The sequence below is a fragment of the Corvus cornix genome, chromosome 5 (assembly GCF_000738735.6).
Source record: "Corvus cornix cornix isolate S_Up_H32 chromosome 5, ASM73873v5, whole genome shotgun sequence".
Classification (NCBI taxonomy): domain Eukaryota; kingdom Metazoa; phylum Chordata; class Aves; order Passeriformes; family Corvidae; genus Corvus; species Corvus cornix.
In genome coordinates this window covers 58,955,036-58,982,194 of record NC_046335.1, presented here as the reverse complement: position 1 = coordinate 58,982,194, position 27,159 = coordinate 58,955,036, and the positions used below count along the sequence as shown (strand labels likewise).

The 27,159-nt window shown below is 67.6% G+C and overlaps 6 protein-coding genes across 8 annotated transcripts; 4 read left to right on the top strand and 2 right to left on the bottom strand.

Annotated features, from left to right (window-relative positions):
* Positions 1-345: 345 nt before the first annotated feature.
* Positions 346-6,719, top strand: GRK2 (G protein-coupled receptor kinase 2). The gene is given in 22 exon segments (XM_039552840.1): positions 346-475; positions 1,213-1,289; positions 1,872-1,945; positions 2,149-2,250; positions 2,460-2,534; positions 2,976-3,037; positions 3,244-3,295; positions 3,431-3,522; positions 3,738-3,837; positions 3,917-3,995; positions 4,082-4,212; positions 4,506-4,600; positions 4,678-4,785; positions 4,870-4,936; positions 5,130-5,230; positions 5,321-5,387; positions 5,474-5,569; positions 5,646-5,808; positions 5,889-6,025; positions 6,110-6,223; positions 6,468-6,545; positions 6,547-6,719. Coding segments are annotated over 22 exon segments (2,067 nt in total). The 5' UTR covers positions 346-362; the 3' UTR covers positions 6,631-6,719.
* A 1,683-nt stretch (positions 6,720-8,402) lies between these two features.
* On the top strand, positions 8,403-13,730 carry ANKRD13D (ankyrin repeat domain 13D). Its single transcript, XM_039552903.1, is given in 17 exon segments — positions 8,403-8,572; positions 9,396-9,531; positions 9,611-9,735; positions 9,927-9,972; positions 10,056-10,202; positions 10,776-10,965; positions 11,087-11,153; positions 11,227-11,308; positions 11,518-11,579; positions 11,657-11,787; positions 12,166-12,323; positions 12,406-12,552; positions 12,760-12,819; positions 12,822-12,865; positions 12,867-13,067; positions 13,069-13,085; positions 13,490-13,730. Coding segments are annotated over 17 exon segments (1,944 nt in total). The 5' UTR covers positions 8,403-8,482.
* A 1,467-nt stretch (positions 13,731-15,197) lies between these two features.
* On the top strand, positions 15,198-20,078 carry SSH3 (slingshot protein phosphatase 3). Of its 2 annotated transcripts, XM_039552843.1 has the most exons (13): positions 15,202-16,061; positions 16,170-16,335; positions 16,798-16,916; positions 16,980-17,051; positions 17,141-17,206; positions 17,593-17,781; positions 17,894-17,987; positions 18,065-18,193; positions 18,267-18,313; positions 18,384-18,530; positions 18,841-19,041; positions 19,343-19,604; positions 19,685-20,078. In XM_039552843.1, the coding sequence occupies exons 1-13, from the start codon at positions 15,922-15,924 to the stop codon at positions 19,877-19,879; spliced, it is 1,827 nt and encodes a 608-aa protein (XP_039408777.1). In that variant the 5' UTR covers positions 15,202-15,921; the 3' UTR covers positions 19,880-20,078. The 2 variants fall into 2 exon arrangements, with proteins under 2 accessions (XP_039408778.1, XP_039408777.1); XM_039552844.1 differs by lacking the exon at positions 19,685-20,078 and having other exon boundaries at positions 15,198-16,061; positions 18,384-18,534; positions 19,343-19,566.
* Positions 20,079-21,103: 1,025 nt separating this feature from the next.
* POLD4 (DNA polymerase delta 4, accessory subunit) lies at positions 21,104-22,283 on the bottom strand. Its single transcript, XM_039552900.1, has 3 exons — positions 21,979-22,283; positions 21,798-21,909; positions 21,104-21,703 (listed from the first exon to the last, which is right to left on the bottom strand). Exons 1-3 carry the CDS (start codon positions 22,220-22,222, stop codon positions 21,679-21,681), a joined length of 381 nt encoding a protein of 126 aa, XP_039408834.1. The 5' UTR covers positions 22,223-22,283; the 3' UTR covers positions 21,104-21,678.
* Positions 22,284-23,034: 751 nt separating this feature from the next.
* LOC104684133 (glycine N-acyltransferase-like protein 3) lies at positions 23,035-25,268 on the bottom strand. 2 transcript variants are annotated; one of them, XM_039552880.1, is made up of 6 exons: positions 24,988-25,268; positions 24,809-24,893; positions 24,527-24,634; positions 24,310-24,430; positions 23,594-23,714; positions 23,035-23,522 (listed from the first exon to the last, which is right to left on the bottom strand). In XM_039552880.1, the coding sequence occupies exons 2-6, from the start codon at positions 24,884-24,886 to the stop codon at positions 23,102-23,104; spliced, it is 849 nt and encodes a 282-aa protein (XP_039408814.1). In that variant the 5' UTR covers positions 24,887-24,893; positions 24,988-25,268; the 3' UTR covers positions 23,035-23,101. The 2 variants fall into 2 exon arrangements, with proteins under 2 accessions (XP_039408814.1, XP_039408813.1); XM_039552879.1 differs by having other exon boundaries at positions 24,809-24,890; positions 24,988-25,265.
* LOC109143462 (glycine N-acyltransferase-like protein 3) lies at positions 25,199-27,108 on the top strand. Its single transcript, XM_019281034.2, is given in 7 exon segments — positions 25,199-25,351; positions 25,565-25,672; positions 25,767-25,893; positions 25,973-26,090; positions 26,553-26,581; positions 26,584-26,619; positions 26,622-27,108. Coding segments are annotated over 7 exon segments (828 nt in total). The 5' UTR covers positions 25,199-25,273; the 3' UTR covers positions 26,954-27,108.
* Positions 27,109-27,159: the final 51 nt, after the last annotated feature.

The window sequence follows — 27,159 nt, the reverse complement described above, 5'->3', positions numbered from 1 at the left end:
AGCGTGTCACACGCACACACCCGGTGTCGCACACACCGCCAGTGCCACAGCCGGTGTCACGGCCCCTCCCGGGCGGGCGTGGCGGCGGCGCTGTCCCCGCCCGGCCCCGCTGTCCCCGCCCCGCGTCCCGGTGCGGCCGCGCCCCGTTCCGCGCTCCGCTCCCGCCGCTCCGGGCGCTGCCGGGCGCTGCCGCCGCCCGCGTCCCGGGGCCGCCGAGCCCCTCCCGGCCGCTCCCCGCTCCTCCCGCCCGGCTCCTCTCCGGCCCCGTTCCGCTTCCGGGCGCGGTTCCGGTTCCGGGGCCGGCGGGTCGGGTCGGGCCGGGGCCGGTGCGGCGGCGGCGGCGGGGCCGGCGGCGCGGCACGATGGCGGACCTGGAGGCGGTGCTGGCGGACGTGAGTTACCTGATGGCCATGGAGAAGAGCCGCGCCGCGCCCGCCGCCCGCGCCAGCAAGAGGATCGTCCTGCCCGAGCCCAGGTGAGGCCCCGCCGCTGCCCCTCCGCTTGTCCGTCCGTCTGTCCGCCCCCGGCACCGCCACCGCCGGTCCCCCGGGCACCCCCTCCCGGCACCGCTCGCACCCGCCCGCGGGTCACGGACGCCTCCTGCACACGTGTGTGCCGGTCACACCTGCCCGGACACACGGACATGGATACAGGGACATGGACACACACGGATACGGACACACACGCGTCACGCCTGTTGCACAGACAGACACACGGACATGGACGCACACATACGCATTTCCTGCCTGACACAGGGATACACAAACACGGACACATGGACACGGACACACACACATCCTGCCGGACACACAGACACAGTCCCCCCCAGCTGTGTGGCCCCTCTGTCCCCGCAGTGTCACACCCGTGTGGAGACACACCTCACACACACACACACACACCTGTACCCAGGTGTGCGGAGGGTCACGGTCCCCACTCCCCCCGCCAGACCCCGGTGCCCTCCTGCGCCTTCACTGCCAGGCACCTGGGAAGCTTTTTTAGGGGGGGCACTCGTCCCCACCCTCCCTTGGCCCCCAGTGCACGGGACACGCTGTGGTCCTGGCACCCAGCAACGTGCCACACTTGGGTGGGGACACACGGGATGGTAGGACATGCATGCCACCAGGGCTTGGGGACATGGGAGGAGCAGGAGAGGACGGGTGGGGAGCAGGGGTCCGTCAGGGGCACGGCTGAGCCCCTCCGGTGTGTCCCCAGCATCCGCAGCGTCATGCAGAAGTACCTGGAGGACCGGGGAGAGGTGACATTTGACAAGATCTTCACACAGAAGATTGGTGAGCTGGGGACACAGGGGCTGTGGTGGACATGGGGGGCACCGTGGCCAGCGCCCACAAGCACAGGGGCAGGCATGGCTGGGCTGGGGGGCTGCACTGGTGGCCACCATGAGAGCGAGAGTGGCCGTGGGAATGGCAGGAGGGTTGTGGGGCCAGGCTGGACAAGGGTGCCGGGGGGCTGCGCCACATTCCCCACCCTGTGTCCCCCGCCCTGTCACTTCCCCCCACGCCAGCGCAAACCGTCCGGGGCAGGAAGCGCCTCTCACTTCCTCCTGCCGGCTCCGGCGGTTTCCGGGCACGTCCGCCCTGCTCCGTGTGCCCGCCCGTGCCCCTGCTCCACTGTGCCCCACAGCAGCCCCCTCAGTGCCCCGTGCTGTCCCAGGGCGCTGCTCCATGTGCCAGCCGTGTCCTTGTCACCCTGTCACCCTGCCAAGTCCTCACCGGTCCCTGCTTGGCACTTCCCCTTCGCCGAGCCTGGCACTGGGGTGGCAGCAGGGCTGGGCAGGCCCAGGGGATGTCCCTGTGTCCCTTGGTCTAGGCTGGGGGGCTGTCACCTCTCACGCTGTGGCTCTGTCCCTGCAGGCTACCTGCTCTTCCGGGATTTTGCCTTCAACCAGGCCGAGGAGGCCAAGCCCCTGATGGAATTTTATGAGGAGGTGAGGCGGGGCACCCCAGCGACAGCCTCCTGTGTTCACCAGGAGGGCTGGGGTGGGGTTGGTACCTCCAGGGCCCACGGGCACCACAGACACAGGGCCCAGGGAGCCAGGAGATGTTCTCCCGTGGGACGGTGGCACCCAGAGGGGCCACGATTCCCAGCATCCTGTGTGCTATGGTGCCACTGGAGCTGTGCCCTGTCCAGATCAAGAAGTACGAGAAGCTGGACTCGGAGGAGGAGCGAGCTGCCCGGAGCCGCCACATCTTCGACCATTACATCATGAAGGAGCTGCTGGCCTGCTCCCACGTGAGTGCCAGCCCCTGGGGGGCAGGAGGGATGTCCCCAGTGTGCCCACAGCGTCCTCAGAGGGAGCTCCAAACCCCCCACAGGCTCCGTCCTGGGATCCACATCCCAGCCCTGTGGATGGCGGTTCCTCTGTGGATTCCTGCCTCACGCAGCCTGGCCTGGCCGCTGTCCCTTCTGCTCGAGGTGACACGGTGCTGTCCCCCTCACAGCCCTTCTCCAAGAGCGCCACGGAGCACGTCCAGAGCCGCCTGAGCAAGAAGCAGGTGCCCCCAGACCTCTTCCAGGTGGGCATCACCTGGGACAGGGAAGGGTCCCTGCCACCTGTGGCACTCGGAGAGTTAATCCTTAGAGGGGGCTGGGGGTGACGGGAGGGGGGTGTCCCAGGAGGAATGGGGACCCCAAGGAATGGTGAGCGGGTCCCTGGGGTGCTGGGAGTGAGGGAGATTGCTTGTGGTCGCCGTGGGGTGGTGGAAGACTGAGGGCTGGAGGTAGCAGGGGGTCCTCAGAGGGAGGTGATTGGCACCCTGGATGTCACCCTAGGGCTCCCCAGGGCTGGTGGTGTTGGGGTCCCCAGAGACTGAGGTGGCAGAAGCATCCCCGAGAGCCTGGAAGCGGCAGTGGGGGGATGTGAAATCCCAGGGGTGGAGGAGACCCCACGTAGTGATGGGATAGGGGTGGCCTGGGTGGCCCTGGGGAGCCAGCGCTGAGCCCCGTGTCCTCCCCAGCCCTACATTGAGGAGATCTGCCAGAACCTGCGTGGGGGCATCTTCCAGAAATTCATTGAGAGGTGAGTTGGGAGGAAATTCCCGTGCGGATCGGGGTGTCCCCCTCGCACTGGGGACCAGGGTCTCCCTTCGCAGAGAGCCACCAGGGGGCCCCACACTGGGCACTGAGGGGTCTCTTCCTTTCCCGAGTGTCCAGACAAATCCAGGGAGTCTTAGAGGATGGTGTTGCTCTGGGATCTCCACTCTTGCCCTCTGTTTTTCCTTGCAGTGACAAGTTCACACGGTTCTGCCAGTGGAAGAACGTGGAGCTGAACATCCATGTGAGCAGGAATCCCTGCCCCTCACCTCCCAGGGAGGGGGATGTGCTTCCAGGGAGCCTCCGTGTCCCTCACTGGGAAAACTGGGGCAGGGGGGTGCTGTCCAGGCTCACCCCAGTCTCCTCCTCACCCCTCCAGCTCACCATGAACGACTTCAGTGTTCACCGAATCATCGGCCGCGGCGGCTTCGGGGAGGTCTATGGCTGCCGGAAAGCGGACACGGGCAAAATGTAACGGGAATGCTCCCACATGGAGAGACCCTCCCGGGATCTGGGGGTGCTGGGCGGTCCCAGGGGCATCCACAGTGGCTTTGCTGTGTCAGGGTGTTGTGGGAATATTGTCCTGGCTGCGAGCACCCAGGGCTGGCAGGGATGTGGGCGGGAGCTGGGTGCTGGCCCTGCTGTGGGGACATGGTGGCTGCAGGGACTCCATGTCCGTCCCCCAGGTACGCCATGAAGTGCTTGGACAAGAAACGCATCAAGATGAAGCAGGGCGAGACGCTGGCCCTCAACGAGCGCATCATGTTGTCCCTCGTCAGCACCGGGGTGAGGGGACACGGGTGCTGGGCAGGGGACAGGGGACAGGGCATGGGGACAGGGAGGGTGACCCCGTGTCTCCCGCCAGGACTGCCCATTCATCGTGTGCATGTCCTACGCCTTCCACACGCCCGACAAGCTCAGCTTCATCCTCGACCTCATGAATGGTGAGACCCCGGCCCTGAGGGCCCCCGTGGCTCAGAGCCCCCTTCCCACAGCTGCCCCGGGTGACAGCTGATCCCTGTTCCCACAGGGGGGGACCTGCACTATCACCTGTCCCAGCACGGCGTCTTCTCGGAGGCGGAGATGAGGTTCTACGCGGCCGAGATCATCCTGGGCCTGGAGCACATGCACAGCCGCTTCGTGGTGTACCGCGACCTCAAGGTGACCGTCCCCACCCACAGGACATCCCCGAGCCTTCAGAAACCCCTCCGGGACCCTGTGGGCACCCACAGGTGTCACAGACGCTGCAGGAGCCCTCCGAACGCTGTGGGCACTCCCCAAGCCCAGAGGGCACCCTCAGGTCCCACAGGCACCCTGACAGCAAAATCCGTGGGCACCCTGACACTTCGGGGGGCTCTCGGACACCCCCAAATCCCACAGAGCCCCCCCAGGCTCGCCACCCCCCTTCCCACGGGCCATTCTGGGGCTCAGGGTGTCACACGGTGTGTCTGCAGCCGGCAAACATCCTCCTGGACGAGTTCGGCCACGTCCGCATCTCCGACCTGGGCCTGGCCTGCGACTTCTCCAAGAAGAAGCCCCACGCCAGCGTGTGAGTGTGCCCACACCCCTGCCCGCCCTGCCCCCCCGCCCGGGGCGGCCCCTGACCCCCCTGTGCCCCCTCCCCAGGGGCACCCACGGGTACATGGCGCCGGAGGTGCTGCAGAAGGGGGTGGCCTACGACAGCAGCGCTGACTGGTTCTCGCTGGGCTGCATGCTCTTCAAGCTGCTCCGGGGGTGAGTGCGGGCTCAGCTGGGCACAGCTGGACACAGCTGGGCGCAGCTGGGCACTGCTGAGCCCTGTCTCTCTCCATGCTGCAGGCACAGCCCGTTCCGGCAGCACAAGACGAAGGACAAGCACGAGATCGACCGGATGACCCTCACCATGGTGCGTGGGGGCACTGAGGGGGCCGTGGGCAAGGCATGGGCACCCCTGTTCTGCCGTGGCACCCACTGGCCTGAGAGGCACACAGGGGCTCAGGGACAGCTGTTCCCGGCCTGGAGCACATGTTTGTGCCCCTCTGTGTGTCAGTGTGTGTCCCTGTCCCCGCTCACTGGCGTGCTCACGGAATCTCCTGCAGGCCGTGGAGCTGCCAGACTCCTTCTCCCCGGAGCTGCGCTCCCTGCTCGAGGGGCTGCTGCAGCGGGACGTCAACCGGCGCCTGGGCTGCATGGGGCGAGGGTGAGTGTCCCCAAGGCCCCCAGGGGACCAGGCAGAGCGTGTGGCACAGTCCCCCTGCAGCCATGGTCACCCGCCCTCCTCCCTCCCCAGAGCGCAGGAGGTGAAGGAAGAGCCCTTCTTCAAGGGCCTGGACTGGCAGATGGTGTTCCTGCAGAAGGTGAGGGGTGTGTGCCCGTGGCTGGGGACAGGGACAGGGACACAGATGTGGGCGGTCACCCCTGTGACCCCCCTTGCTGCCCGCAGTACCCGCCACCCCTCGTCCCGCCCCGCGGCGAGGTGAACGCGGCCGACGCCTTCGACATCGGCTCCTTCGACGAGGAGGACACCAAGGGCATCAAGGTAGTGGGCACAGGGGCCGAGCGTGGGGGCGTGGGGTGTCCTGCAGCCCCTCACCCCTGCATCCCGCCCTGCCCAGCTGCTGGAGAGCGACCAGGAGCTGTACCGCAACTTCCCGCTCACCATCTCGGAGCGCTGGCAGCAGGAGGTCACCGAGACCGTCTTCGACACCGTCAATGCCGACACCGACAAGCTGGAGGCTCGCAAGAAGGCCAAGAACAAGCAGCTGGGGCACGAGGAGGGTGAGTGGCGCCGGGGACCCCCAGCCTGAAGCACCCCCGGCCACGTGCCGGGTGCTGATCCCACCTCCCTGTGATTCCAGAGTACGCCATGGGCAAGGACTGCATCATGCACGGCTACATGGCCAAGCTGGGCAACCCCTTCCTGACGCAGTGGCAGCGCCGCTACTTCTACCTCTTCCCCAACCGCCTGGAGTGGCGTGGGGAGGGCGAGTCGCCGGTAAGGAGGGCACGGCACCGGCGGGATGAGGGGTGAGGGACCCCTGGGGGGACCCCGGGGGCCGGGCTGAGCCTGTCCCCCCAGCAGTCCCTGCTCACCATGGAGGAGATCGACTCGGTGGAGGAGACGCAGGTGAAGGAGCGCAAGTGCATCCTGCTCCGCATCCGCGGGGGCAAGCAGTTCGTGCTGCAGTGCGACGTGAGTGTCCCCCCCCGCCACCCCCTGGCTGCTGGCCACCTCCTGCTGCCTGCTAGCCATCCCCTCTGCTGCCTACTAGCCGCCCCTTGCTGGTCACTGGCCCTGCACGTTTAGTCATTCAAGCCATGCCAGGGCATCGATACTGAAAACGTGGGGCAACCCCACAGCCCTGGAACCCCGGCAATCCCTGCCCGCCCCGTCCCCTGCCCTGTCTCCCTTCCTGACGCAGTTCCCTGCCCCGCAGAGCGACCCCGAGCTGGTGCAGTGGCGGAAGGAGCTGCGGGACGCACAGCGCCAGGCGCAGCAGCTGCTGCAGCGGGTGCCCCCGCATGCAGAACAAGCCCCGCTCGCCCGTGGTGGAGCTCAGCAAAGTGCCGTTCATCCAGCGCTCCCCCAACGGGCTCTGACCCCTCCCCGAGCCCCCTTCCCCCTTCCCACCCCGCCTCTAATTTATTGGGTTGGGTTCCCGCGTGTCCCCCCCGCTCTCTGTGTGCCCAGAAGGAGGGGGGTGCGGGGGGGGACACGCCCGGTGCCGGTGTCACCCGGGGGCGTGGCTGCGGTGACGCCCGGCACCCTCTCCCCGGTGTGCCCCCCGGTCCTCCAGGAACTCTCCGGCTCAGATGAAGGCAGCCCCCGTCCCTCCCGCCCGCTTCCCAGTGCCGCGTGTGCCAAAGGGGGCCGGTGGGACCCCCCCAGCCGGCGCGTCCCCTCCTCCCCGCGCGGCTGTGCCCGTCCCGTGGGTGACAACCCCTCGTGTGTGTGTGTGTGTGTGGCTCTGTGTGAGTGAGTGTGTGCCCGGGGGGACCCCCTGTAAATACTGTGCCACGGGTCCCCTGCGCCCCCGGCTCTGCCGCTGCCCCTCCTGCCCCTCCCCAGGGCACCCCCTGCCCTCCCTCCCGAGGAGGAAGGAGGAGGTGGGACCCCCCCTAAATCAGCCAGGGGGTGGGCACAGGGGTGCCCCATGCACCGCCAGTCCCTGGCAGCATCTGTAAATATTGGTCTCTGGTCGCTCTGCTCCCGGGGCTGGGGGGGCACCGGGCAGGGGGGCACTGGGCAGGGCCGGGGCAGTTGGGTGAGTGAGGTTTTCATGAGCAGAGATGTGAGAATGCAAAAGAAAAAAAGAGTTTTTATAATAAAAGGATACAAAAACATCATCCGGCTCCACCTCACTTGCGGGGGGGGCGGTGGGGGGGAGATGTCTCCATGCCCGCCGAGGGTGGCACGGAGTGCTAGACACCTCCTGTCGTGTGGGAGCTTCCTCTATGTCCCCCTGTGGACACACCAGCACTCTGGGACATCCCAGAGCATCCCCAAGTCCCACAGAATGGGGGTGCCGGGCCAGCGGGGGGTGCCGGGGGTCGTGTCCCCCGTTGCTGCGCTGTCCCCAGGGATGATCTTGGCTGTCCCTTGTCACCAGACAGTGCAGGTGCCACCTCTCCTGCCCGCACCCAGCCTGCGGGCAGCGCGTTGGGGCGCGGCGCAGCCGGGCCGGTGCTCCGGCATTCCTGGGGAGCGGCAGGGCCGGGAGGGGATGGGATGGGACGGGACGGGATGGGACGGGACGGGACGGGGTGGGATGGGCTGGGACGGGACGGGACGGGACGGGACGGGACGGGACGGGATGGGATGGGATGGGATGGGATAAACCCGTGACTGGGTGCACGATGGTTCCGAGCAGCAGGTACCCCCTGATGTCATGACATAGAACGGGTCAGGGAGCCCCGGGCACCGGCAGCCCCCGGTAGCGGGGGTCAGCTGGGGGCTAACGGGTCCCTGGGGTCAACCCGAGCGGGAGGGGGGGAGAGGGGGCAGCCCCGGACTGTGGCCGGTGCCGGTTCCAGTCCCATTCCCGGTTCTGCTGCAGTGGCGGTGCCCAAAACCACGGTGCCCGGTGCCCGGTGCCGTTCCCAGTGCCTGCTCCCACTCCCGTTCCCGATGCCGATGCTATTCCCGTGTCCGGCGCCTGTTCCCCTCCCTGGTGCCCCGTTCTCGTTCCCTTTGCCGGTGCCCGTGCCTGGTGCCGATGCCCGTTCCCTTTTCCCGTTCCCGCTGCCGTGCGCCGCTCCCGGCGGCGATGCCGTTCCCTGTTCCCGCTGCCATCCGCCGCTCCCGGTGCCGTTGCCTGTTCCCGGTGCCCGGTGCGGCCCCGCCCCGCGCCGCCGCGCTGCGCCGCCGCCGCCCCCGCGCAGCCATTGCGGGCAGGCCCCGCGCTGCGGCCCGGTCCGTCCGCCCCGGCGGCCCCGGGGACATGGTGCCGGGATGGCCCGGCCCGCCGACACCTTCCCGCTGCACCGGCTCGTCTGGCACAACCGGCACCAGGCGCTGGACAGCGCCCTGCGCGCGGGGACGGTGGGAACGGCGCCGGGAGCGGCACCGGGAGCGGCGCCGGGCAGCGGGCACCCCCCCACGCACCGGCACCGGGAACGGGAGGGGATGGGGAGGAGAACGGCGGGGCCCGCAGCGCGGGGGTGGGGGGACTGGGAGCACTGGGAATGCTGGGGGGGACTGGGAGCTCTGGAGGAAACCGGGAGCGCTCTGCGCGGGGGGGTGGGGGGGGATGCTGGGAGGGCTGGAAGGACCGGGAGCACTGCGGGGACTGGGGAGCCTTGAGGGACTGGGAGCACTGGAGGGAGACTGAGAGCGCTAGGGAAGGCTGGGGACACAGGCACTGGGAGCACTGGGAGAAGACTGGGAGCATTGCAGAGGGACTGGAAGCACTAGGAGAGACTGGGGGCACAGGGGACTGGGAGAACTAGGAGCACTGGGGGAGCTGGGGACACAGGGCACTGGGGGAACTGGAGGGAGGCTGGGAAGACTGGGAGTGTGGGGAGCTGGCTGCACTGGGTGGGGAGGACACCACGGGGAGCACCTGGGGGAACTGGGAACACAGGAGGAAGACCGGGAGCGCTGTGGGGACTGGGAGTACCAGGGGAGACTGGGACTCAGGGGACTGGGAGCACTGGAAGAACTGGTGGCGCTGGAAGGACTGGTGACACTGGGATAATACGGGGCTGTAGCACCAAAGGCCTGGAAGCAACTGGGAGCTCTGGGATCGGGTTAGCAGCACTGGGAGAAGAGGGGGCTGGGAGCACCAGGCCTTGGGAGCACGGGGGGTGCAGGGGGGGCACTGGGGTGGCACGGGGAGGGGGCAGTGACCCCGCCACCTTTCCAGCACGACGTGGAGCTGACGGACCCGCGTGGCCGGACGCCCCTGGAGCTGGCCGTGTCCCTGGGCCACCTGGAGTCGGTGCGGGTGCTGCTGCGGCACAACGCCAACGTGGGCCGGGAGAACGCCAACGGATGGACGGGTACGGGGCCACCACGGGGACTTGGGGACACCATCCAGGGGTGCGGGTGACCCTGGCTGACGGCGCCCCGTGTCCCCAGTGCTGCAGGAGGCGGTGAGCACAGGGGACCCCGAGATGGTGCAACTGGTGCTCCAGTACCGCGACTACCAGCGCGCGACGCGGCGCCTCGCCGGCATCCCTGAGCTGCTCAGCAAGCTGCGGCGGGTACGGCCCCTCAGAACTGCACCCTGCACCCCCAGACCTCCCCAGGGACACTCCCCACATCGCCCCACTCTGCCAGGACCCCAGTAGGGATCCCCATCCCTTTGCTCAAGGCTCCCCCCCTCCCCAGTGACCCCAGCAGGGAGCCCCCAGCCACCCCACACATCCCCCACCATGCTCCTCATCCCTTCCAGGCATCCGACTTCTACGTGGAGATGAAGTGGGAGTTCACCAGCTGGGGTGAGCGTGGCCGGGCTGGGCGGGGGAAGGGGGTCGCCAGGGTCTCCCCCAGCCGCGGGGCTGAGGGGTCCCTGTGCCCGCAGTGCCCCTGGTGTCCAAGGTGTGTCCCAGTGATGTGTACCGCGTGTGGAAGCGCGGCGAGAGCCTGCGGGTGGACACCACCCTGCTGGGCTTCGAGCACATGACGTGGCAGCGCGGCCGCCGCAGCTACATCTTCAAGGGGAAGGTCAGCTCAAACCCCCCCCCCCCGCGGCCCCCCAGGACCCTTCAGTCACCCCAGACTCCCTGCACCATAAGTACACCACCGTAAAGAGCTGTCTGGATTCCCTGGGGGCCTTCTGGTCACTGTGTGGAGCCGCAGACCCCCTGCACTCTAAGTGCGCCCCTGTAAAGACCCCATATCCCCTACAGGGACTCCCCTGGGGATCCCCCAGGCCCCCTGCACTATAAATACTCTCATAAGGACCTCCCAGATCTCCCAGAGGGCCCCCCTGGGATTTCAGTTCCCCCGTCCTGAGGGGGACACCTCAGTCCTTACACGTACCAGGGACCCCTTGTTCCCCAGATCCTCTGTAGTGACTCCATGGACACCCCAATTCCCCCGTGCTGAGGGGACCACCTGAGCCCCTACATGTACCTCGATGGACCCCCAATTCCCCCAGATCTTCTATAGCCACTCCATGGGGACCCCAATTCTTCCTTCCTGAGGGGTCCCCTTCACATACCCAATTCCTCCAAACCACCTCCAGGCCGGGGGGTATCATGGGGGCCTGGGCACTGACCCCACCCGTGTCCCCACGCAGACGAGGGGGCCGTGGTGATGGAGGTGGACCACGACAAGCAGGTGGTGTACACGGAGACGCTGGCGCTGGCCCTGCACGAGCCCGAGCTGCTGCTGGCGGCCATGCAGCCCACCGAGGAGCACGTGGCCGGCCGGCTCACCTCGCCCATCGTCTCCACGCACCTGGACACCCGGAATATCGCCTTCGAGAGGTGGGAGGGGGCTGGGAAGAGCAGCGCTCAGCGGGAAGGGGCCGCGCGAGGGGGAAGTGTGGGCGGAGGGGAAGGAAACGCTGGTGCAAGAGGGTGACCTGAGGCCTCCCTCCTCCCCCAGGAACAAGTCTGGGATCTGGGGCTGGCGCTCGGAGAAGATGGAGGTGGTCAGCGGCTACGAGGCCAAGGTGAGCACGGAGGCAGGGGGGGATGCTGGGGACGGCCTGGAGTGGGGCAGGGCTGATGTTGTCCCCACACCAGGTGTACAGTGCCAGCAACGTCGAGCTGGTGACCAAGACCAGGACGGAGCATCTCTCTGACCAGGACAAGTCACGCAGCAAAGGTGACAGCCCCGTCAGCCAGTCAGGGGGCCTGTACACGGCGGGGGCACGCCACCCTTCCTGGGTGGCACACGTGTCAGGCGTGGGACACTGTGCGTGTGACGTGTGACAGGCGTGCGGGGTGTCACCCATGAGGGGTGTGACCCGTGCCAGCCCCGGGGGTCCCCCCTACTGCCCACAGCTCACCCCTGCACCTCCCTCTCCCCTGCAGGCTCCAAGACACCCTTCCACTCCTTCCTGGGCATCGCGCAGCAGCATGGCACCCACAACGGGGTGAGTGGCCATCCCAGGGGGTCCCTGGGGAACTGGGGGTCTCCAGGGGGGGCTGAGCGGTGCCGGTGTCCCCACAGGCACCTGTTCTGCAGGCTGCCAGCCCCACCAACCCCACGGCCATCACCCCCGAGGAGTACTTCGACCCCCACTTCGACCTGGAGACCCGCAACATTGGGCGCCCCATTGAGATGTCCAGCAAGGTGCAGAGGTGAGGCCACCGCCCCGGGGTCAGGACCTATGGGATGGTGACAAGGTCCTGGGGATGTGGCACTGGGTGTCAGGACTTACAGGGGGTGGAGATGGGATCCCAAGGGACAGAACACCAGGTGACAGGAGCCCTGGGGGTGGTGATGGCATCCCAGGGGCTGTGACATGGGGGTGGTGCCAGGTCCCAGGAAGTGGCAGTGAGGTGATGATGGACTCCCAGGACAGTGGCACTGGACATCAGCACCCATGGGGTGGTGACAGGGTCCTTGGGGCCGTGCCACTGGGTGTCCATACCCCGGGGGTGTGGCCAGGGCCCTGGGGCGGTGCTGGTGGCCCGTGGCCCCACTGGGTCCCCGTGCCCACGGCGGTGCCCGGGCAGGTTCAAGGCGACGCTGTGGCTGTGCGAGCAGCACCCGCTGTCGCTGGCGGAGCAGGTGACACCCATCATCGACCTCATGGCCATCTCCAACGCCCACTTCGCCAAACTGCGCGACTTCATCACCCTCAAGCTGCCCCCTGGCTTCCCCGTCAAGATCGGTGAGAGGGAAAGCTTCCTTTGGGGTGGGATTAATTAGGGGCAGGGCTTCACTGGGGCCTTAATTGACCGCTGTACCCACAGAGATCCCCCTGTTCCACGTGCTCAACGCCCGCATCACCTTCAGCAACCTGTGCGGGTGTGACCAGCCCCTGGGCTCCGTGCGGATCTGTGCCCCCCAGGAGCCCCCCGGCGCCCACCCCCCTGGCACCCAGCCCTCCGGGCCCAGAGGTGGGGCTGGCAGGGTCCTGGCACCAGGAAGTGCCGGGATTCCGTGGATACGGAGTGGGGTGGGCATGCAGTGGGGTGATGTGGGGTGTTGTAGCATGCCATGGGGTGCTGTGGGGGTGCCGTGGGGTGCTGTGGGCGCAATGTGCCATGGATGCGGGGTTGCCGTGGGGACACCCAAGGGTGCTGACGGCTCCCCGTGCGCAGCAGCGTGGCCGTTCCCGTGCGAGTGGAGGCGGGCGGTGTTCGAGGTGCCGGCGGGGTACACGGTTGTGGCGCGGGGCGCAGCGAGCCCCTGCGGGATGAGGACGACGACCCTGCTGCAGTTCGCCATCCAGCAGAGCCTGCTGGATGCCGGCACCGAGACCGACCAGGTGTGGCCGCGCCCCCTCGCCTGGACGCGCCCCACACGCACCTGGGCACGTCCCTCACGTTGTGGCTGCCGGCCCCACAGGTGACCATTCTGGGAGGCGCTGACCAACACCCGCCCTGGCGCGGAGCCGCCGCCCTACGACGAGGGACCTGCAGCTGGAAAGGTGAGGTTCCATCCATGGAACCCCATCCGTGGGGGCGTGGCCCGGGGGTGCCCCACCCACCTCACCTGGGCGGGGCCAGACTGGGAGGGGCAGGGGTTTAAAGGTGTCAGGGTGGGGCAGGTACAGGGTCCGTGGGGGTCAGAGGGGCAGGGGTTAAAGGTGTCAGGGTGGGGCCACGGGAGGGGCTTCTTGCTGCCCAAAGGGGTGTGGTCGTAATGGGCGTGGCTAACCGCGGGTGTGGGTGGTGGCTAGCATCTGGGCGGGGCATGTGGGACAGGGCGTGGCTCTCCAGTCCAATATGGGGCTGTGAAGGAGGTGTGGCCACCTGGGGTGGGGCACAGGTGTGCCAGAGGGGGTGTGACTCCTGTGACAAGGGTGTGGTCCTGCTGCTGTCCCCTCGCCAGGGCCCTGCAGGAGAGCATGCTGCTGCAGGCCGGGCCCAGCGCCGAGCCCCCAGCCGCCGGGAGTCCCCCAGGAGCGGGCGGCGGGAGCCCCCCGGGGCCCCCCGGGTACGGCAGCTTTGCGGAGCAGCTGCGCTTGGCCATGGCGCTGTCGGAGCGGGAGCAGGAGGAGCGGGAGCGGCGGCGGCGTGAGGAGGACGAGGAGCTCCAGCGCATCCTGCGCCTTTCCCTCACCGAGAAGTAGCACCCCGGGGCGCTCCACGCCGGGACAGGGACGTCCCACGCAGGGACGAGGGTGTCCCATGTGGGGTCACCCCACGCAGGGACACGGATGTCCCACGTGGGGACACCCCTTGCAGGGATAGGGACACCCCGCCCAGGGGACACGCCAGTGTGGGCACTGTCCCACACCAGGACGCCCCAGCGCCTGGGCAGCAGCCGGTGCCGGTGTGGCCCCGCCGTGATGGGGACCCCCCTGATGTGGGCACAGCCCCCGCAGCGGGGAATTTGATCCAGGGATCCTCCTACCCCCGGGACCCCCAATCCAGGGCTCTTCTCCTGCCAGGCCCAAACCTCAGCCCAGGGACCCTCACCTGGGGAGCCCCCCTCCAGGGACACCCCAATGCCCAGGACCCCTCCCTAGGGACCCCCCTCCTCTTTGGTGTTGTACCGTGACCCCGTGGCGGGCAGGACGGACCCAGGGATCCCCGTGGGATGTGGGTGACCCCTATTTTAAGGCACTCCAGTGTGGGGGGGGGCTGCGGGGGACCCCCAGGCCCCATGCTTTGGGGCAGTGCGGGGCAGGGGGGCCCCGAATGTCTGTACATATACATATACATATATATATATATACACACACGCTTGTCTGTGCCTGGGGGGTGATGGGTGGGGTGTCCCATGGGTGGAGCGTGGGAAAAGGGATGGATCCTGCACGTGGGGTGGGGCTCAGGTGATGGGGCTCACCCAGTAAGCGTGTGGGTGGCACTGGTGGGGTGCTTCTCTTCAGGTCGCCCCAAATCTGGCCCTGTGCCCCCGTTCCTGGCCCAGGGATTGATTTATTTCGTTTATATTACTCGGGAAAAGACCCCTGCCCAGGGAGGGGGAATTTGGCTGGGGAGCCTTGGGGCGACAAGGGGTTCTTTGGGGGTGACCTGCCGGGGACACTTGGAGGAATCCCACCGGATGAAACCTGGCGTGTCCCAGATGCCGGTGACCCTAGGGGGGTCCACAGTTTCTGGGGATCTGGGGAGGGCATCACACATTCTGGGGACCTGGGGGAGGGTCCCACGTGCCGGGGGGCTCCCACTTTCAGAGGAACTGGGGGTGTCCCAAGTGCTGGAGTGTCAATCCTCCCTTGCCCACACCGATGTGGGTCCCGGGGGGGCTCCGGGGCGCCGGGGAGGTCCCGTTCTGACGGAGGGCGGTCTAGGGGTCCCGGCTGCCGTGTTTCCGTGGCGGAGGGGGGCCGTGCCGTGCCAGGCCGTGCCCGGGGCCGTGCCCGCTCCCGCTCCCGTTCCCGTTCCCGATCGGGCGGGGCAGCGGAGGCGCTTCCTGGTGCGGGGGGGCGGCGCGGCGGGGCATGGCGCTGGTGACGGTGCGGCGGGCGGGGGGCTCCGCCGGGGGCCCGCGGTGAGTGCGGCGCCGGGCCGGGGCATCCCGGCAGGGACGGCACGGGGGGGGGGGGCGGGGGGTCCCGGAGCCCCGGGAGATCCCGGTGCGGGCTGGCACCGGGGCTCCCGGGGGAGTACGGGCGGTCCCAGAACCGCGGGGGCTCCCGGTGCGGGCGTACGGGAAGGACCGCGGGGGGATCCCGGAGCTCCTGCGGGTCGCGGTGCCCTGGGGGAATGGGCCGGTGTGGGGGATGCCGGTGTGAGGAGTGCGGGCTGTGCGGGGGTGTCTCGGAGCCCCGGGGATTCCCGGTGCGGAAGGTCCCGGGCCGTCCCAGCGCGGAGGTGGAGGGGGGAAGGTTGCTCTGGTCGCTCCCGGTGCGGGGTTATCCCAGGCGCTTCCGATGGGACTTTACTGGGAGTTTACTGGGAGCCGAGTTGCCCTCAGCACGTGTTGGAGTTTCCTGTGCTCCCCGCTGAGGTTTTCCCGAAGTTAAGGGAGGAATATGGGGGTGTGAAGGGGGGAGGGCGGTTGTCCCAAGTTGCTCCCACTTTCCCCAGCGCTCCCGGTCCCTTAGCTGTCCCAGTGCCCCCCAGTGCCCCCCAGTGCCCCCTTCCCCTCTTCCTCCAGTAACCACTGGGCCTTTTCTGGGTGCTCAGGCCCCCCCTTCCAGCACTTCCACCCAGCCAGGGTGGGGGGCACAGGGGCAGGACCCCCCCTGCCATCCCGAGGGGGGTGCCCTAGGATCCATCTCAACAGCGGGACCCCCAAAGGGCCCCCATGCCCCACCGTGGGGCCCACACTCTTTGGAGGGGGTGGGTGTTGTTATGGGATCACCAGACTGTGGTGTCTGTGCTGAGGGGAGCTTGTGGGGTCTGGTCCATGCCCTGGGGTCACATTTCCCCCAGGAATCGCCTCCCAATTTGCAGGAGGAAGATGCTCCCAGACGTGGCCAACTGCAGCGACGGTGAGAGGGGGCTCCGAAGCCCCGGGCTGGGGAGGGGACACAGTTGCCCCTGCCTTGGGGCAGCACTCTGGGGGTGCCCCGGGTGCTCAGGACCCTCCTGCCCCCCAGGCAGAGCTTCGTCGTGGTCAAGGGGCTGCGGTGCTGCTGCCTGCGGAGGAGCCCCCCCCGGCCGAGCCCCCCCCCGACTGAGCCCCCCAGCCAGGCCCCAGGACAGCAGGAGCAGCACCTGCACCTCATGATGCAGCTGCTTCGCCCCCAGGACGCCATCCGGCTGGTGAGGCACGAATCCCCCCCTCCAGGAACATGGGGATGGGATGGGGACAGGAACGGGGATGGGATATGGATGGGGACAAGGTGGGGAGAGAAAATTGACAGGATGGGACAGAATGGGCTGGGCTGCAGATGGGGATGGGATGAAGGTGGGGACAGGATGGGGAGAGCACAGGACAGGAGAGGATTGGGATGGGACAGAATGGGGATGGGAACAGAGAGAGGAAAGGAATGGGAGTGGGATATGGACAGCATGGGGGCATGGTAGGATGGGGTGGGAATAGAATGGGAACGGGGATGTTGTAAGATGAGGACAAGATGGAGATAAGATGGGATGGGGACAGGGATGGAATAGGATGTGATGAGGAGGGGAAATGGCCCTGCCTGATACTTCTTCTCGGTCACTGGGAGCACTGGGAGCACTGGGAAGGGACAGATCCCCCCTCCAATGCCCCCTTTCCTGCAGGCGGTGCGGCTGGAGTCGGCGCGGCCACGGCGGGTGCGGTACCTGCTGGTTGTGCGCCCGGAGGAGGAGGGAGCCGAGGCAGAGACGGCGCTGCTGGGAGTGGATTTCGCCCACGAGGGGTGAGCGGGGCACGGGGGGGGCCCGGGGGGGCGTCGGCACCCCCTGACCTCTGCCCACCCCAGGGCCACCCACTGCACCCTGGGCATGGTGCTGCCCCTCTGGAGCGACACCCAGGTGTTCCTCGACGGCGACGGGTAAGGGCAGGCTGGAATTTTGGGACAGGGAGGGGCTTAGAGGGGCTGGGGTGCATGCCCTGACCCATGCGCATCCCCACGGTGCCCAGGGGGTTCAGCGTGACATCGGGGGGACAGACCCGCATCTTCAAGCCCATCTCTGTGCAGACCATGTGGTGAGAGAGGCCCGCGTGTGACTGGGGGCACAGGGGGCGTGGGGACCACCCTGGGCACGGGGGGTGTGGGTGGCATGGTGAGCACAAGGGGGGTGGGCACCACCTCGGGGACTGGAGATTTGGGCACTGCCATGGGCACGGGGGATGCTGTCACCATCCTGGGCACGGGGACGTGGGCACCAAGCTGGACACAGGGATGTGGGCAGCGGGGGTTTGGGGATCACCACGAGCACCACCACGGGCACCACCATGGGCACCTGGGCACAGTCATGGGGATAGAGCTGGGGAGGGTCTGGGTGGCACCCACACGCTGGGGACAGCCAGTGAGGGGACACAGCTGTCGGGGTGGCGCTGGCAGTGCAGGGGTGGCAGGTGCTGTGCGGCAGGGCCGTGCTGCAGGAGCTGCACCGCGCCTGTGAGGACGCTGCCCGCGGCGGGCACATCCCCGGCGGCCCCGCGCTGGCCTGGGCCCGCAGCTACGCGGCGGAGCTGGGCTCGGAGCAGAGCTGCCTCAACGAGTGGCTGGCCATGGCCGACCTCGAGTCCGTGCGCCCGGCCTCGCCCACGCCCCTCCGGTAAGCTCCCCGCCACGCCCCTGCCGCGCCCCACAGCCTGCCGGCCACTCTCTGGCAGGGCGTGGGCTGGGTGGGGCAGGTGGCACCAGTGACAAGGCCGTGCCGGTGCCAGGCCGGCGATGCCAGAGCTGTCGGAGCAGGCGGTGCGGGCGCTGCTGCGGGACGTGATGGCCAGTGCCGACCTGGAGAACGTCACCTCCAAGGAGGTGGGTGGCACCGGGCACGGGGTCCTGGGGACAGGTGGGGCCGGGCAGGGCCATCCCTCACCCGGGGCGCTACCCAGGTGCGGGAGGAGTTGGAGCGGCGCACGGGGCACAGCCTGGCCGAGCACAAGGATTTCATCGACAACGAGATGCTGCTGGTGCTGGCGCAGATGGATCGGCCTTCCCGCATCTTCCCGCACCTCTTCCTGGTGGGCAGCGGGGCGGGCGGGGCAGGCAGGGCGGGTGGCAGCGTCCCCACCCCTCACCGCTGTCACCACACAGGGCTCCGAGTGGAACGCGGCCAACCTGGAGGAGCTGCAGCAGAATAGGTGAGCAGGGGGTGGCACTGTCATGGGGTCATCATGGGATGCCACTGGGGTGTCACCCGTGTCACCGCAGGGTCACCCACATCCTGAACGTGGCGCGGGAGATCGACAACTTCTTCCCGGCACTGTTCACATACATGAACGTGCGGGTGTACGACGAGGAGGCAGCCGAGCTCCTGCCCCACTGGAACGACACCTTCCTCTTCCTCTCCCGCGTCCGGTTGGTGGGCACGGGGGGTGACACCAGGGGGGACATCGTGGGCACAGAGGGGCAGGGGCTGGAGGTGGGGCCAGGGGAGAGGGGGGCACGGGGAGGGGGCCTTGATGAATGAGGTGCCGGGGTACACTGGGAGCTTGGGGACTCTGGGGCAGGGGATCCTTGGGGACACCAGAGTTCCCAGGGACACCGGGGTGGCTGGGGGATGCTGGGAGCCCTGGAGATCCTGGGACAGCAGGGGGCACTGGGAGCCCTGTGAACACGGTGTCCCCGAGTGTCCCCCGTGCCATGGTGCCAGCAGTGGGTGCCACAGGGCGGCGGGAGGCCGGGCACTGGTGCACTGCCGGATGGGGCTGAGCCGCTCGGCCGCCACGGTGCTGGCCTACGCCATGAAGGAATTCGGGTGGTCCCTGGAGCGGGCGCTGCGGCATGTCCGGCACCGCCGGCCCGGCGTCCTGCCCAACCCCGGCTTCATGCGCCAGCTCGACTTCTACCAGGGCATCCTGAGCGCCAGGTGCGTGGGGACAGGGTGGGGACAGCAGGGTGGGGCCAAGGGAGTGAGGGCAGGTGGGCACGAGCAGGTGAATGGGGACAGGTGGGAGGGACCAAGGGGGTGGGGCCCGGGCTAACCACACCCCTGTGTGATAAGAGGGTGGGGCTGTTGTGACCACACCCCTGAGGGTGGAGTGGGTGGGGCCCTATTCGGGGAGGGGTGAATTTTGTGGGGGAGGAGCCTATGGGAACCCCACCCTGCCGAGTGGGTGTGGCTCCAGGCGGGGGGCGTGGCCAGGTGCTGATTGACAGGTCTGTGGCAGCCGGCACAGCAGCCTGTGGGAGCCCCGGGCGGCCGAGAGGACGCCGCCCCCCGAGGAGGACACCGCGAGGGACACGAGCATCCTGTCCCCGCTGTCCTCCCCGCTGGCGTCCCCGCAGCCCTCTGAGGAGGAGGCAGCTGGCGGGGGGCTGCTGGGGGCCTCTCGGCGGCCCCGCATCTCCCTGTGCGCCGTCATGCGGACCATCAGCCTGCTGGAGACCCCCGAGCCCCCCGAGCTGCTCGGGGAGCCCCTGGCCGGGGAGGTGAGCGGCGGCCGGGGTGGGCTGAGGGTTGCGGCCGAAGGGTGACAGCGGCATGGGATGACCCTGCTGTCCCCCCTCAGGTGTTCAAGGCCGCGGAGGAAGTGGGGGATCCCTCGCCGAGGCCACGACCCTCGTCCCGCCCGCGCGGGGTGGTGCGCCAGGCCAGCCTGGATGGCGGCCCCGCCCCCTTCGGTGACCACACCCACAGTGACGACCACGCCCAGTGCCACACCCATGCGCCTGACAACGCCCACACTGATGAACCCACTCCTTGATTTGGGGGGGTGGGACAGGGCCCCCCCGCTGCCACGGCAACGAGGGGGTGAGGCCTGTCCCGGGGCCGGGGTCATCGAGCCGGAGCGCCCCGCCCACGCCACGCCCGCGCTCTGGGGGTGGGAGGCGCCTCTGCCTCAGCCCCGCACGCACAGAACACCGACACCGCTCCTGCACCGGCAATAAAGTGTGGAAATGGCAGCCCCCTGATGGCTCTGTGGCCCTGAGCACGTGGAGGGTGGGGCGCCGTCAGCAGGGGCCAGAGTGAGGGCTCTGGGGGCTGCGGGAGGCGGGCGCGCACAAGGACCCAGCCGCGCCATGTTGTGCGGCACGCAGGGAACCACAACTCCCGGCGGCCTTTGCGCGAGAAGCACAACTTCCGGGTTGCCACGGCAACCGTTGCGGCCTAGGCCCGAACTGGAGCCTGGGCTGGAATTAACTCTGAAATTGGTGCTGGAAGCGGGACCGGGGCAGTCCCGGGGCCCGGCAACGAAGGAGTGAAGTGGGCAGAAAGCCTGCAGCCCGCTGTGGCCGTGGCAGAGGGGCAGGCTGGGCACACCCTGCCACTCACTGTCATGGTGTCACCCCCTTCCCACCATGGTGTCCCTTCATGTTATGTCACTCCTGACCCACAGTACACCTTCCACCATCCCAGGTTGCTTCAAGCCCCGTCCAACTTGGCCTCGGGCACTTCCACAGCTTTCTGGGCAACCTGTGCCAGGGCCTCAGACCCTCACAGGGAGGAATTTCTTCCCAAAATCTCACCTAAACCCTTCTCCCAGGGAAGGAGATTCCTGGCTGGTACTGCCCCTGAGGCTGCTACTGTCCATCTCCTTGGGTTGTTCCTGTGGCTGGAGCTATCCCAGACACTTCCCCCCTTCCTGGGACACCCACCAGGTTGGGACTTACCCTCTGCTAAGGAAGGAGCATGGGAATCTCCCTCCTTCTTCCCACCAGGGGGGCACAACCCTGGGCTGGCTGGCTGTGGAGTGGTTATTTTTTGGGGGTCCACCTAAACACCTCAGTCCCGTGCCCAGCAGAGGAATTATGTCCCTGTAAAAGATATCCAAGGGACTGCAGCTCCAACAGAGGAGTAAGATCTGGCTGGGTAATGCAATCCAGAAGGTCGGGAGCCTGCAGTGTGAGTGGGATGGGAGCTGTGGGTGGCCCCCCACCCATCCCACGCCATTCCAGGTTACTGCCAGCTCCGACGCTCCATTGCAGCCTTGGGATAGAAACTATTAATTTTATTGATAAAGCAACAGAAAAAGCTGGTGAATTAAGTCATTGATAACCCGAATAATTAACAGACATATCCTGTTATTTACGATTCTGCACACAGCAAAGCTGCTAATTAGGGCTAATAAACATCTGAATCCCACGGGACGCTGTCACACTTCCCACCCCACTGCAGAACATCACCACAACCCACAGCCACCTGCCTCACCCCTCTGTGCTCACTTTCAACTGATTTTATACCTCATTCTTCATTTTTTCCCCCATTTCTGGAGAAAAAAATCCCACCTCCCTTTCTCCACCCAAGAGCTGATTTTTCCCCCTGCGTCGCAGTTGGGTGGCATTAAAACTGTGTGGCTGGACACCCCGCCTGGCTTTTTTTGGGGGGGGGATGCAACTCCCTGCCCTCCCCCTGCACCCCAAGGGCTTCACCCCGCCCCGTGCCCCCCCAGACAGCACACAGCACCCCTTCCTTCGCTCACACCAGCTTTAATCCGCCCGGTGTCCCTGGAATAGGGTCTGGGAGCGTCGGGAATGGTCCCCCCCATTCCCTCGGCGCGGCGCCTCAGAGCTCGTACTCGTGCCAGAGGCTGCGGGGGCACAACGGGGGTCAGCGGGAAGGGTGGGGGGCACCGGGACAGGATGCCCTGTGCCCCCCACGCACCCATCCCACCCCACACCCACCTGTAGGTGACGTCGGGGTTGTCCCGGTGCTCCAGAAGGGCGTCACGGATGGGGCCGGGGGGGCTCAGCCCCAGCTCTTGTGCCCGCTCCCAGCGCTGCAGGCGGGTGATCCCTGCAGGATACCGGGGGTCAGCGGGGCCGGGGGGAGCCCGGGGCCACCGGGACAACCGGGGGTGCTCACCGGTGCAGGGTCCGTATTCCCAGGAGAGGTCGAAGCGCCGCAGCATCTCCAGGAGCGCCGGGTCCACGGGGGGCTGCGAGGGGGCGCTGGGACAGTCCCGCACCTGCACCTTCACCTTCACCTGCACTTTGTCCTTGTCCTTCTTGTCCTTGAGCCTGCCCGGGGGCCGCCCGGGGCCCCGCCGCCGCCGCCGCGGGAAGGAGTCGGTGATGCGCCGGGGCTGCTCCATGGCCCTGCGCGACATGGAGCTGGCACGGCCCCGCCGCTACCGGGAACAGGGCGGGACCCGCCGCTACCGGGAACCAGCGGGAGGGAGGGACCCGCCCCCTCCCCTGCCTGTGGCCGGGCGGAAGCGGCGGGGCCGGGCTGGGGAACCGGCTATGAACACTCTCGGCCACTGCCACCCTGGCGGTGGTCCCGGTCCCCCGCCCCTCTCGACACCCCCGGCTGTCCCCGGGTGCTGTCACCCCCCCCAGTTGTCCTCGCCACCCCCCGCACTGTCACCCCCGCGGCAGTTTCTGTCACCCCGAGGGCACTGTCACCTCCATCTCAGTGTTCCCTATTGCCCCTGGCACTGTCACCCTCCCAATTGCGCCCACTACCCTCTGGCATTGTCACGCCTGTGGTTCTTCTCCCTGTCCCCATCAACATTGTCACCCTCATCCCAGCACTGCCCATCACCCTGGATCTTGTCACCCCCCTGTCTATCCCCATCAGCCTCCAAACCATGACTCACGCTGTGACACTGTCACCCTCTGCCCTGTCCCACTCTGTCCTGTGTGTCACTGTCTGTCCCTCCAGTGCCTGTGCCACCCCCAGCTGTAGTGACACCGTCCCGGGTTAGGGGGTGACACTGCAGGTGCCACCACTGCAGATTTGCCTGAGGCTTTCAGCCCTCCCTTGGGAAACTGAGAATAACTGAGATGCGTGCCCTGGGACGGGGTGACTCCCAGGGGACCCCGCTGTTTCCCTCAGTGGTGACACGTGAGCCACCAAGCCGTGTCACCGCTGCAACAGTCAGTGCTGGGGGGACACAAAACCCCACAGAAACCATCAGAGACTCCACACCGCTCTTTAATTTGAGGTTGGCTTTTCTCCGGCGTGGAGAGGGGACAGCAGGGCCTCAGGGCCCGTCCCTGTCCAGGCTGGGATTGTGCAGGATGTAGCGGCAGACCCCAGGCAGGCGCTGGTGGCCCAGCAGCTCCTGCAGCTGCTGCATGGGCCGGTTGCCCAGCGCCGTGTGCCCGAACGTGGGGAACCCGCGGGCCTGCGCCCGCTGCGCCGCCACCGTCAGTGCCACCTGCATGTGGCCGCGCCGCCGCTGCTCGGGCAGGGTGTAGCTGTGGGTGCCCGTCCCGAAATGATCCGTCAGCACCCAGGCGACGGGCTCCCCGCTGCCATCCTGCAGGCACACTTGCGGGAAGCGCCCCAAAATCTCGGCCAGGTAGCGCCGGCTGCGGGCGTTCCCCCCGTAGGGCCACGTGTCGTTGAGCAGGTCCACGTGCGAGGGCTGCAGGGAGCCCACCCGCACCCCGGGGGCCGGCCTGGGGGAGGCGAGGGTCAGTGGGGGGCTCAGGGGTGTCCCCATGTGGGGACAGGGGTGGGGGCCTCTCACCGGGGCTCCGGCATGGTGCTGGGGTCAGGGTGCCAGTAGGAGTAGTACTCGACGATGTCCAGCTCCACGCCCTTCCTCCCCGCCAGGTCCTGGGACACCGTGGTCACCCCATCCTGTAGCCCTGGGGATGGGGATGTCAGGGGGTCCTGCTCCCCCTGCACCCCACCATCCCTGTCCCCAGCCCCTCTATGTGACCCCAGTGTCCTCCTCAGTGTCCCCAGGAGCTACCTGCAACCCCAGTCTCTATTTCCTGCACCCAAATCCCTGCTTCCGGTGTTCCCAGTACCCAAATCCTGCTCCCAGCTCCCCCAAGTACAACCACAGTACTCCCCAGTGCCCCCAGCACCTCCAAGTCCAACCCCAGTGCCCCCCAAGACCCTGCTCCCAGGGTCCCCAGCAGTGCAATTCCCCGGTGCACCCCAGCACCCCCAAATCCAACAACGGTGCTCCCCGGCATCCCTAAATCCCGCCCCAACACTTCCCACTGACATCACCCGTCAAACCCCACCCCAGCACACCAAGCCGTGCCTCCAGTGCTCCCCAGCACCCAAACACCCATCCCCAGTGTCGCCCAGCACCTCCAATACCCTCCACCAGTGCCTCCCAGTTCCTCCCTGCCTCCAACAGCTCTCCCCAGTGTCCCACGCTCCCAGTGCTGCCCGGCACCCCTCACAGCATGCCCAGTGCCCCCCAGGACCCCGGTGTCCCCAGGCCACCGATGAGGGTGAAGGCGACATCCCAGCGCAGGCACCCGGGGGTCTCCAGCAGCGCCCGGTACGCCCCCAGGTCCCGGTAAAACGCTGCCTGTGTGTTCCAGTAGCCATCGTTCACCGGCACCTGGGGGCACCCACGGGTGCTCTGAGCACACCTGCCACGTGCCAGGGCACCGTGTCACCGCCCCCCTCTACTGTGCCCCGTGTCCCCGCTGGCTACCTCTCCGCTGGGCCGGGCCAGCACAGCACCGAATTCGGGCCATTTGTCCACCAGCACCTCGAACTGGCCAGGGTTGCCCCGGTTGATGTTCAGTACTGCCCCGAAAACCTGGGGGAGAGGGGGGTCAGCAGTGGGGGACAAGGAGGGGACAGATGGGGGTCAGGGATGGGGCTAGACATGGGGGACATGGGGGCAGATGTGGGGTCAGAGCTAGGGGGAGGGGGCAGGTGTGGGGGACAGGGGTGACAAAAGGGTCCCTGGTGACACAGGGGGCCCCATCACCGGCAGGGCGAGGGGCAGGCTCTTCCTCAGGATCCCCTCCAGGCGCTGCAGCTGGGCTGGGTGCGTCAGGATCTGCATGGTCCTGCTGAGAGACCCTCGATAACAGGGGGACAGGACCACCAGGCGTGGCCCCTGTCCCTATCCCTTTCCCCATGGTCCCCAGCTCCTCCAGCACTCACCCTGCAACAATCCTGAGTCTGTGGGTCCCAGAGGGCCTTGGAGTGGGAGTCTGGAGACTGTGTGGCACTCGGTGACAATGGTTAACACCAGCTGTCACGGGCCAGCGAGTGCCCCCTGCCTTGGGGGGCAGCGGGCAGGGTCCATCCTGCTGGGCACTGGGCACTGGGCCAGCCCTGTGGCCGCCTGGGGACGGGTGCTCAGCTGGGACACTCTGGGACACTGCCCCAGTGCCACCAGCGCCCCACGGATCCTCGGTGTCACTGCCTGCCCCACGGTCACAGAGCCATGCAGATCCTGAGGTGCCCAGCCCAGCTGCAGCTCCTGGAGGAGGCCCTGCGGAAGAGCCTGCCCACCACCCTGCCGGTGACAGGGACCCCTCTGACCCCTCTGTCCCCTCTGCCCTGTCCTGCTGGTGACAGAGTCCCTGGGGGCCCCTTTGTCCCCTCACCCTTGCCCTGTCAGTGTTGCTGATCCCTCTGTCCCCTCTCCCCTGCTGGTGAGGGGACCCCGGGGACTCTGGGCACCCCTCTGTCCCCTCTCCCCTGCCCTGCTGGTGACAAGGATCCTGTCCTGCAGGTCCTGGGGACTGTGATGACGGTGGCCAGGGGGAACCCAGCCTCCCACGAGGTGCTGGTGGACTCCTGGCCCCATTTCGGCATTGTCCTGACCCGCCTGCGCCCAGAGGTGCTGCCCCGGGTGTCCCTGTCCTGGCAGCAGCACCCCACACACCGGGGGGCTGGGAATCAGGGTGTCACTCTCAGCCCCACGTCCCTTCCAGGAGCACAGGGACCCCAGGGACTACTACACCAACCAGCTGGCTGTGTTCTACCGGGACAAGGGAGCCCTGCAGGCACTGCTGGGGGGCACGGAGGCGGTGACCGGGGCACGGGCCTTCCAGATTATGGGTAAGGATGGCACTGGGGGGGACACAGGGCTCCCCTACCCACTGTCTGGGTCCCCTGTCCAGCTGACAGAGGGTTCCAGGGATGCAGGATGGGCTGGACGAGGCCGTACGGGAGGTGGCCAGTGCCAGGGGGCTGAAGGTGGAGACGATCCAGCACCGGGCGTTGATTAGCCCCGAGCCCCCCCAGCCCCGCAGGCAGTGAGTGAGGGGCACTGGGGAACATGGGGCACTGAGGGACATGGGGCACTGGGGGACATGGGCACTGGGGGGCCAGTCACGTCCCTGGGTGGCACATGGAGACCTGTCACATTTCTGGGTAGCACAGGGGGGTCATAGTCACATCCCTTGGTGGCACAGGGGTTTCCGAGCATATCCCTGAGTGGCACAGGGTGGCATGAGTGGGATCACTGAGCACACCCCTGGGTGGCACAGGGGTTTCTGAGCACTTCCCTGAGTGGGACAGGGATCACTGGGTGACTTGAGTGGGTTCACTGGGCACACCCCTGGGTGGCACAGGGGCGTACCCAATCCCATCCCTAGGGGAAACAAGGGCCCCAGATTCCATCTCTGGGTGGCACCAGGGTTCCCAATCCCATCCCATCTGCCATCCCGGCTGGGAACAGGGTTCAGCATGCCCCCCTCCTCCATGCCCCGTTGCAGGATGTCCCCGGGCCTGCGCCTGGCGCCCGTGTCCCCTCCCACGTCCCGCTGCTCAACGCCACGTGGGCCCTGGGGGCAATGCCCGCAGCCAGGCGTTCCTGCTGGGGCTGGTGCGGACGCTGCCCTCCGCCTGCCTGCTGGACCCGCGGGGCCGCCCGGTGTGCTGGAGCCTGCTGGACGGGCAGGGCTGCCTGCGCCACGGCTACACGGTGCCCGCCTGGCGCGGCCACGGCCTCACCGGGGTCGTGGTGGCCGCCATAGGCCGGGAGCTGCACGCCCGCGGCTTCCCCGTCTACGGCGCCGTACGGCCCCACAACACGGCCTCGCTGCGTGCCCTGCAAGCCATCGGCTTCCTGCCCCAGCCCGGGACCTTCTACATGATCCTGGGCACCCCAAAGTAGTGCCCGGGGAGGGCGTGCCAAGATGGAGGGTGCCTGTCCTCGGGGTGGGGTTACCTGGGCCCGGGGGGGTCTGGATCCCCACCCTGTGAGAGAGGGGAACACCCCGATTCCCACACTGAGCTCAGTTTGGAGTCGTTCCCTCTGCTCCCTACTGAAGGCACAGGGGGAAACATTCCAAATTCCACACGGAGCTCCGGGTTTGGAGC